Below are 8918 nucleotides of genomic sequence, written 5' to 3'. Positions count from 1 at the left end.
GGCTGCTGCCCAAGATGGCCGCCACCTCCCAACGGTCCCAACGGTCCCAACGGCTCCTCCCGCCCCCCGCGAGCCCCGCCCCGGAGCCCGCGCGGCGCCGCCCCTCCTGGGGCACGGAGAGGCGGACACAAGCCCGGAGGCGCCATGCTTTATTCCGGGGGTGGGGGAACACGCGGGGAGAGCCGGGGGGCGCCGGCAGCCCGGGCGCCATGCCCAGGCGCCGTGGCGAGGCCGGGGGCTAGCAGGAGGTGAAGGTTTTCCAGAAGAAGTTTTTGCAGGGCGCCTTGCGGTCCCGCTGCGACAGCTGGGCTAGCCGCCCCAGCGCGGCCCGCTCCTCCTCGAGCTTGCCCTCCTCTTCGAAGTCCGGGGAGGCGGCCTCGTGCCCCGCGTCCTCCAGCAGGTCCGCCAGCATCTTCAGGAGGGCGTCTTTCCGCACCCTGGTCTGCTCCTGCGGGCAGAGAGCAGCGGGAAAGGCAGGAGGTGAGAGCCCGCTGCTTTGGGGGCTGCAGGGAAGCACCTGCGACTAGGCCTTGCAGAGCATAACGGCTGGTTAAATCTCACCACGTAATTACCCCTGCCTTGCCAATGGGGGAAATGAGGAATAAATAAGGCAGAGCAGAGTGGCACTAAGGAATTTGTGGCTACCCAGCTTGCACCTCCCATCTACTGTTCCTTGCCCAGCCAGCTGGGTGGAGAAAGGCATATGTGCGTTATCATAGCTGGAAAAGAGCTGCTAACGGGCGTAAATTAGCTGCAAAATCCATAGCTGCCTGCAGTAAATAAGTTTCAGTGAATGCCAAGCTGCCATCTCTCCTGGAAAGCCCCTGCTCCCATTTGGGAAGGTCAGGGAAGAGGCAGGGAGTCCCGTGTGTTACTAAATGAAGCGTATCTGAGACTGCAGCCCCCTGTAAAATGCTGAGAGTTGCATGCAACGAGGAGAGGGCTGTGCTGAGGGGAGGGGGAGAAGCCGCAAATACCTAAAATTTAAATATTTATCTGTAGAAACAGCTTTTATTTCAAGAAGTTGGGGCAATAACCTGAATTTGGGGGAAGGCAGAATGGAAGAGGAGTTGCTCAGCTCCATCCCTTTGTAAGAGCAGTTTCAGCAAGAGCACTGTGTTCTGGGCTTGAGGCATTTCCGTCCGTAACAAGAACTGTGAGTTACGGTTCTCTTAACTTCGTATCAAGCAAATCTGAGCAATAGCCTCTTGCCTGAATATTCCTGCTCATTGCAACTCATTGGCAGAGACAGCTGGTACTGGAGCATCTGGATAGGGAGTCTGGCAGGAACAGATCCCGTTTCCCACATGGATGGGGAACTTTGAAGCAAATTTTTGTGTAAATTCTCAGAAATACCATGTTTACTGCCAGGATCATTCTGTCTGCCCACTGGTTCTGTCCACCCTGGTACTGACAGGTTCATTTACTAAGGACTGCTTGGTGAGCAACTCAAAAAATGGCTTAATACAGGTAGCAGCAGTTATCCTGGGTTCCCTTGACAGAATGTTTATGGTATCTTGGAAGCATTTCCTTAGCACTAATTACTTACCCTATTTCCAAGCAGCGGAAACTGAGGCATAGAGGAGTTAGATGCTATGCCTGTAGTGGAAGTAAAGATAAAACCCACCCTGCATTCATCCTGATTCCCACTCCCATGCAGCAAGTACAGAAATGTCTGAGCCATAGGGAGATAGGGAGGAGAACCCAGCTGAACACATCTCCTGGGTCACGCCTTCCTCATGAGCTTCTTTCCTAGCTGTAAGCCCTATGTTTTTAAATATCTGCTACAGATGAGCCCTGTGACGTTAGAGCCATCTGCTAAAGATTCAGATCCTCAGTAAAAAGAAATTAAATAGCTGTACTAAAACTCTCAGGAGATGAACTGACTGCTTCAGACTCAGAGGAGGGAAGGAAAAGCTCAGCCTGCTGTTAGAGGATATTCCTTACACATGATCAGTTGTGGTTATTAGTGGAAGTAAGCAGCTCTTCCAGTCTTCCCCTGTGCTAATCCATTGCTAACATCTTTTTTTTTTTTTTTTTCTGATAGCTGTTTCTGAGTTGCAAGAGACCAAGACTTTAGCACTGGTGGGTTGTGGGCACCCCTTGAGGTTGTGCTCAATTCACTGTACTACCAGCACGTCAGATTGCACACATCCTTCTTTTGCATTTTTACACATTTTGTGATAGCTTATACGTAGAATCCTGGCATACTTCTCACTTAAGAGATTTGTCTGAGTTGCAGCAATGGCGACTGTAAATATTGATTCATCAGTATATTCATCAGTATCATTTTGTAAAATGCTTTAAAGAGAATCATTATATCTATTTTAATAGATACTGGAGGCATTATTTTCATTTTTACTAAAGCCTTACTTACTGACTTGTTCCACAGAACTTATTTTTTTTCCAGCAGCACACACTTCTCAGAAAGAGTTCATTTTTTAAGTATTGGGTTTGTTATTTTAAGAATCTACAGCTGAAAGTCTACAGTTATCCCCAGAAGGGTTAATCTCAGCCAGCTGCAGAAGCCCTGATCTCTAGCCGAATGCTATCCCTCGTACCTCACACTGTGCACGTTTCTTTCTTGCAGTCAGTTTTGTTGTTAATGGGATGTGAGCCCATTCCTAAAGCAATAAGGACTGATGGATGAGCTGGTGCCGATGTGGAGACGGAAAGAATGATATGGATATGCACAAAAGAGAAGTTAGAGTCTTTGAGACCAACACTGGGATCCTTCACTTCTCTGGGTAGCTCCTGTGCAGGACTGAAATAACAGCAACGTTACGGATATAGCAATGAACCAGACTGGCAGAGCCTCACAACTAACCACAGCTCAGAGGATCTAATGGATGGCAAGGAGCAAGCAGGTGAGGAAAATGGTGGGGCAAATGGCACAGGGTGTTTTCTTGTGATTATGTTACGGTATTCCTTCCTACCCCTCTGGCCTCTTGGGGAAATAGTCCAGCAAAACAAAGTTATTATAGTGCTGTAGCTATTGCAAATTGCAGTTTTGCCAGTTGGTAGGATAATTATATTGCTATAGTAAGTTCTGCCACTGCAAAGAGCTGTGCTGGTCCAGAGTGTAATTATTCTAGCAGAACTATGTCAGTATAACTCCCCTTGTGAATACCACTCTGGAAAAAGCAATTTTATTCTGATATAATTACTTCATTTATTATTCCTCTGTTACTTTCCTACCGAGCCCATCTTTTAAACATTTGTCCTTCCCATGGGTCCTATTTAAAATATCATCTCCCTTGATCATTTTACCAATTACACATCTTTTCCCTTCTCTCTCTCCCTGGTACTGTGCTTTATTCTCTCACACTATACTCTTTCAGCAACCTTATTTTCCCCTTCTCCTGTCTGCTCTTTTCTCTTCTTTGCCAGTTTTTGCTTAGCTCAGACTTCACTTTTGCAGCTCACGGGAGTCTGCCCTGGTACCTTTCCTAAAAAAAACATCTCATAAGGTGTAGTAATAGCTCTTGCTTCAGGAGCACTGGAAGCTGTAGTGCCTTGCAATATAGAGATAAAAGTGGTTGCATCAGGTAATGCCCAGTTGCCTTTTCTGCTCTTCCCTGGCTCCAGCCTGCTCCTGCATGCTCCTGTCCCACCCAGCTCCTGCACAGGGCGCGTTATACTCACCCTACTGTTCTGTAATGCGAGCCTCTCCTCTCCGGGCAGTGCAGTGGCTCTCACGCTCCACACCAGCAGCAGAACGGACACCAGGCTGGCCACCAGCTGCATGATGTACAGGCTGTGACTACTGTGCTCAATTAGGAAGACTGGGAGAGGGAGCTGTTTCTGGGCTCTCTTCTGCCTCAGACAATGGCTGCAGCCCCTTTTATAGCCCTCCCCCTAGCCCAGTGGGTGACGCAGACAATTAAGTCTATATCAAAGGCAAATTAGACTTTGGAGAGGTTGTTAACACTTGGCTGCTTGAGTGGGATACTTCAGTGCCTCTGGGCTTTCCATGTGCCAGACCTGCAGAGCCTGAGGGAAGCGAGGGCTTGGGATTCTCCAGTAACATGCTGTCTCTTCACCCTGAGAAATTGTAGGCGCTATCTGTGCCTCTCTTAGTTAGCTGAATTCTTCTGGGGAACATAATGTTGGCCAGAACAGGCTACCAGTTTGCACAAACCTCTAGCCAATACTGAAAGATTTAGAGGAATGATGCAAGACTTCTGGCCACCAATACTTAGATATAGGCTTAGACCCTCAGCCTTTGTATCCAAACAGCTCCAGAGATGAGGGGTTTTTGGATCTGGATCTCTGCTTCAAATGAGGCATCTCACTGTGGAATTCCAATTTGCCTGGCTTTCCCAGTATGGTAACATGGGGATACAGGCAGCTACAGGGTGCGGAGAATACAGCAGAGCATACTTCAGCTATGCAGTAATATAATCTCTCTCTTGCCACCAAACCGTTCTCCAGGTGCACACAGCTAAGAGCAAGTCCTCCTCTGACCATAACAACCAACCCCCATAGTCAAAAGATAAATCTTTATCCTTATTTAATACATACAAAAACACAGGGAGCTGATCTGGCCAAGAGGATGCTGTGGCAGAACTAAAACCAGAAGGCAGAAAAGCCTGTTCCCCATTCCTGCCCCTTACCAGCATCACAGTTCCTGGAAGCAGCATGATCAATCTTTCCCTTCGAGTAATCCAGTTCCTAATGCCAGTTACACCACTCTGTGTGCGCAGAAACAAAAGATGCTGTCTCTTCTGGCATGCTTTAAAAGAAACACTGGTTCCCTCACTGAAAGATACAAAGAAAAAGAACTTTTTTGAGTGACGTGGACTTCTTGGGAATGGTAGCAATCCAGAAATTTCTGGATTGTAGAAATCATCAGTAAACGTTGTAACCGCATGGCTTTTACTCCACTGTTGTGAAAGCCAGCTTCCACACATGGATTTCAGATGAAACCTTACCTGTTTCCTTTTAAATTGATCTTGCTAGTTTATGAGAATGTGCGCTATTACCTTCATAATACATTCTGTCAGACACTTTCCAGCCTGTCTGGGGCTTGAGACACAGCAGTTAAGTACTAGGCTCTAGCGAGTAAACAAATCACAGGGACTTGCTAACTGACCCACAGAGCCAATTTGCTTGAGCAGATGTCAAAGTGGAAAGATAGCAAATGGAGAAAGCGATCGATTGCTTAAGAGAAACGAAGGGTATGTACCTGTGAGTGTGAGATGTGGCTGGGCTGACAGGCAGGCAGGAGTTGAATCCTGTACTGTTGCTTATGAGGCATAACTAAACCTCATGGGCCTATTAGCCCAAAAGCTAGACAGACAACAGAGGCTGTGCAGCCTCCATGCTGAGGGCCATCTGGTCTAACCAAACTGCTTGTTTTATTAAATATGGTTTGTGTGGTCCTTTGCCTTCTGGATGGAGAGTTTTCTGTAATGCCTCATTGAGTGAGTGGTGTCACAAGTGTGCCTGGAGGGGAGATGCAAAGGGGCCTTGATGTGTGAGCTTACAAGAGCAAGAAACACAAAGTAACATCCCAGGAGGCAGTTTGGATGACTGTAGTTGTGCAGGACAATGCTCTTCTACCAGAAAGGGATGATGTACTGAGCCACAGATCATCTTTTAGGGGATCCACAGGGATGTAAACAGTGTGTCTACTCTAGGATTAAAGGGCAGTAATAAAATAATAGTTACCTATTGAGGGGGTTGGCTTGGGAGAGAGTTTCTGCCCAGACAGGCCAGCATTAAACCCGTGGCCCTGCTGGCCAGCACACTGCAGCCATAACATATGCTTCTCCCCTAGGCCAGTCTTTGTGTGTCTCTGTCCTTACGGTGATAAAATGTGCTCTTTTTAGTAACTGAAAAGATACGAGCACAAGTCCAGGATTGCTTCTCATTCCTGCTATTCTCTGTCTGACCTTTGACGCAGGCCTCGTTGTTCTTTTACCAACCCTTAAATGCCCATTGCTCTACAGGGAAGTTTAAGATCTTCCCTTGGAGGAATAAACACTTCTGACAATTCTTACCTTTATTTCCTCTTACCACTTTCTGTCTCACCCTTCAGAAGTCTTCCTCCTAGGTGCCCTCTTCTGTCCAGTCACATATGGCTCGAGTGGGTGTCTGCCACTTTACAATTACAGTAGACCTATCCGAAATCAGCATGGCTGGGAAGATATCCATGGGAGCCTGGTAAAGGAGGGCATGCTCCAGACAGAAGCTCAGCATATAGAGGGTGACTTGAAAAGGCCTGGCTAGACAACAAGAACTTTGGCTCGTAGCATGGCTTCAGCAGAGAGATGCAGGATTGGTTCAGGAACACAGCAGAATATCCTGGCACAGCCAGGTAAAACAGCCACTGTCTCATTGTGATTGAGGGTGAACAAGTAATATGCGGGGGGGACAGGTTTGGTCTTTGAATGAAGAGCTGGCTGCCCTCTCCTCAGTCGTCTGTTCAGTACTTTCTCAGCAGTACCAGAATACAAAAGCAAACGCCATGGCTGGCACAGAATGCCAGACTGATGAATGAGGTAGCTTCTCAATTGCTTTTCTCTATGGCCTGGATGTTTGCTGTCTTCTGCCTGTTCCTTGCCTGGTGTGAGGTCAGATCACCATGCTTTCTTGAAGCACATAGTAGAATTGCACCACGCTCCCAGAACAAAGTCTAGTTCCCAAAGGTGAGAAACTCAATTGCAGCTGAAGGAAGGGTTCAAATGCTTTTGCTCTCCCATCACTGCCCTTTCTCTCTGCCCTTAAGGACTCTTAGTAGCAAAGGGCAAAGCAATAAATAAATAAATAGTCAGTTGTCAGTGGCAAGCCTTCCTGGAAGGAGAAACAAATTTGTTCATGAGCCTGAAATCACAGCTTGTTTGTCAAGCCAGACTTGCAGTATTCCCTTAGTAATAGCATCGCCTTCCCTGCGGGCCTCTGAGAAGCGTGCAGGTGGCCGTTCCAGCCATGGCTTTCATCAGCGCTAATCTTCTAACGAACCCAAGGAAGGAAGAGATTGCCTGAGCGTGGGCTGGAGCCTGCAGTTCCCCACTCATCTCTGTAAGAGCTTTGGAGCAGGTGCAGGAGGGAGGAGGGAGAGTACCACAGGGATGCTGCTGTCAGAGCACGCACAGCTACAAGCCTGTTAAAGCTCTCTAGGGAGGTGGATCTTGGGGAGTTGTGCTGCCTTCTCTGCCCATCAACCCCAAAGGGGCTGGAGGAAGATGAAGGGAAAGTGAGCATAACACTTTGGTGCTATGTTCAAAGCTTTTTGTTATTTAAACACGCATGCAAAGTTGCACATTCCTGTTTTTCCACTAAAAATCCTCCTCAAAAAAAAAATCAATTAGTTGCTATGAAACACTTCTATTTCAAAATACCTCCATTTTCCACTAAAAATATTTTGCCTTGCTCCAAGTAGGAGGCATTTCAAGCTGTGAAGCAGGTTGATGACACTGGTGTTAACTGCTTACTGACATATGAACTGACCTCCTTTACAGCTGAGACCACCAGACTTGTGGTGGCAAGGCTGTCTGGACAAGACTTGGATGGAAATGGCTTTTTGCCACGTGGATTTCCTGGGGGTTTGCACATGCACCGTACCGTATGGGAATTCAATCAGAAAGAGCCAACCAGCGACATTAACACACACGACTGTGAGACCGTCACTGCTGCAAAACAGACGGCTCCGCTTGGAAAGCCTTAGGCACAGATTCACACGCTCTGTAGAGGCCGAGCCTCTAGTTATTCCTCTTTTACAGCTGAAGGGGTACAAAACATGTGCAGGGTCACCACATACGTCATCTTGCCCTTATTCCTGGCATGCAGAATTAGCTTTGTTAAGCAAATTCCCTTGCTGGGATGTCCCAGAGGAGAGTGGCGGCAGGCTGGGGGGAGGAGCGGCGGCAGCCCTTCAGTACCAAGGAGAGGGCAGCCCCCCTTGTGCCGACAGGCTCCCGGACCAGCTCTCCTTCACAACAGGCCCTTCAAACTATTCACCGCAGAGCTGGCGTCCTTGACAGGCCTGCTGCTGAAATCCTTAACATTTGTAATAATCCCTCCTGCCTTTATCTGCTACACATAGCACTGTTCCATAATTGAAATTCCCTGGCTCTAATTCCCCACCTTTTGCATATTTTAAAAGCATTTAACTCCCTCCAGTACAGGGCCAGAAAACAGCTTTTACTTAGTCCACTCAGCATCTAACTTGGGTAAATTTCTCATTTTGCTTTTTAATGACATTTTGTCTGATTCTTCTTGTCTGGACCTCAGCTGCTACTTCAGGCTTTTGTCCAAACTTCTACCTTTCACCTTCTATTTTATCAAAACAACTTGCCTTTCCTTGAACTTGGTGGCAGTTGTTACTACTTTTTGACTGTTTGCATGTTGAGGCTGCTGCTCTTTGATGAAAGATGAATTATCACTCTTATCTCAGTAGTCTCTTGCTCCAGCCAAGCTCTGTCAATAATTCAGCCAGGCCTTGATAACATTAGCTCTAGATGAATAAGACATGCCAATTAACTGGCTGAAAAGGACTCAAGAGATACAGGCAAGAGATTTCTCTTAATTTTAAGCTGTTTTCTGAAGTTCTAAAAATTAAGTTAGTTAGGGCAGTTAGGGCTCAAAAGGTGCCAAAGGCACCATACAGTTGGTATGCTGAAGCCCATCAGGCTCTGCTCCCTCACCTGCCTCTGCCAGCTCTGACTGATACTGCATTGCAAGATACTTGCAACAAGGCCTATCCCTGATCACACATCTAGCTCAATGAGTTGCTGCAACACGACTGCAGCGTGTCTACACAAATGGCATCTTTGTGGATCTTTGCTTATGAACAGCCTCACATGACTAGCCTCGGGCAGAAGCCAGCCACAACTCCAAAAGAGTGACTCAAGTATTTCAGCTGCACACCTAGAGATAACTGCAAAGATTGCTTTTGAATATTCAAGGCTCAA

At 47.3% G+C, this 8918-nt stretch overlaps 1 protein-coding gene across 4 annotated transcripts; it reads right to left on the bottom strand.

Moving 5' to 3' along the window:
• Positions 1-140: 140 nt before the first annotated feature.
• On the bottom strand, positions 141-7644 carry CORT (cortistatin). 4 transcript variants are annotated; one of them, XM_062593425.1, is made up of 5 exons: positions 7456-7644; positions 6006-6798; positions 4617-4761; positions 3646-3741; positions 141-448 (listed from the first exon to the last, which is right to left on the bottom strand). In XM_062593425.1, exons 3-5 carry the CDS (start codon positions 4641-4643, stop codon positions 239-241), a joined length of 333 nt encoding a protein of 110 aa, XP_062449409.1. In that variant the 5' UTR covers positions 4644-4761; positions 6006-6798; positions 7456-7644; the 3' UTR covers positions 141-238. The 4 variants fall into 4 exon arrangements, with proteins under 4 accessions (XP_062449409.1, XP_062449408.1, XP_062449407.1 ...); XM_062593424.1 differs by lacking the exon at positions 7456-7644 and having other exon boundaries at positions 6006-7136; XM_062593423.1 differs by lacking the exons at positions 6006-6798; positions 7456-7644 and having other exon boundaries at positions 4617-5277.
• Between the last annotated feature and the right edge of the window lie 1274 nt (positions 7645-8918).

The sequence above is a fragment of the Rhea pennata genome, chromosome 22, assembly GCF_028389875.1.
Source record: "Rhea pennata isolate bPtePen1 chromosome 22, bPtePen1.pri, whole genome shotgun sequence".
NCBI classification, from domain to species: Eukaryota; Metazoa; Chordata; class Aves; order Rheiformes; family Rheidae; genus Rhea; species Rhea pennata.
The sequence above is the reverse complement of the archived record's forward strand: the minus strand, read 5'-3'. Positions and strand labels throughout refer to the sequence as shown.

What these genes read in the sequence shown, in the direction of transcription:
- CORT (XM_062593423.1), bottom strand. Translation starts at nt 4,913, where the DNA reads ATGTGTGGAAGCTGGCTTTCACAACAGTGGAGTAAAAGCCATGCGGTT. An exon ending in TTCCAGGAACTGTGATGCTG is followed by an intron (nt 3,742 to 4,616) that starts GTAAGGGGCAGG and finishes TACATCATGCAG; the next exon opens with CTGGTGGCCAGCCTGGTGTC. An exon ending in TCGCATTACAGAACAGTAGG is followed by an intron (nt 449 to 3,645) that starts GTGAGTATAACG and finishes CTCTGCCCGCAG; the next exon opens with GAGCAGACCAGGGTGCGGAA.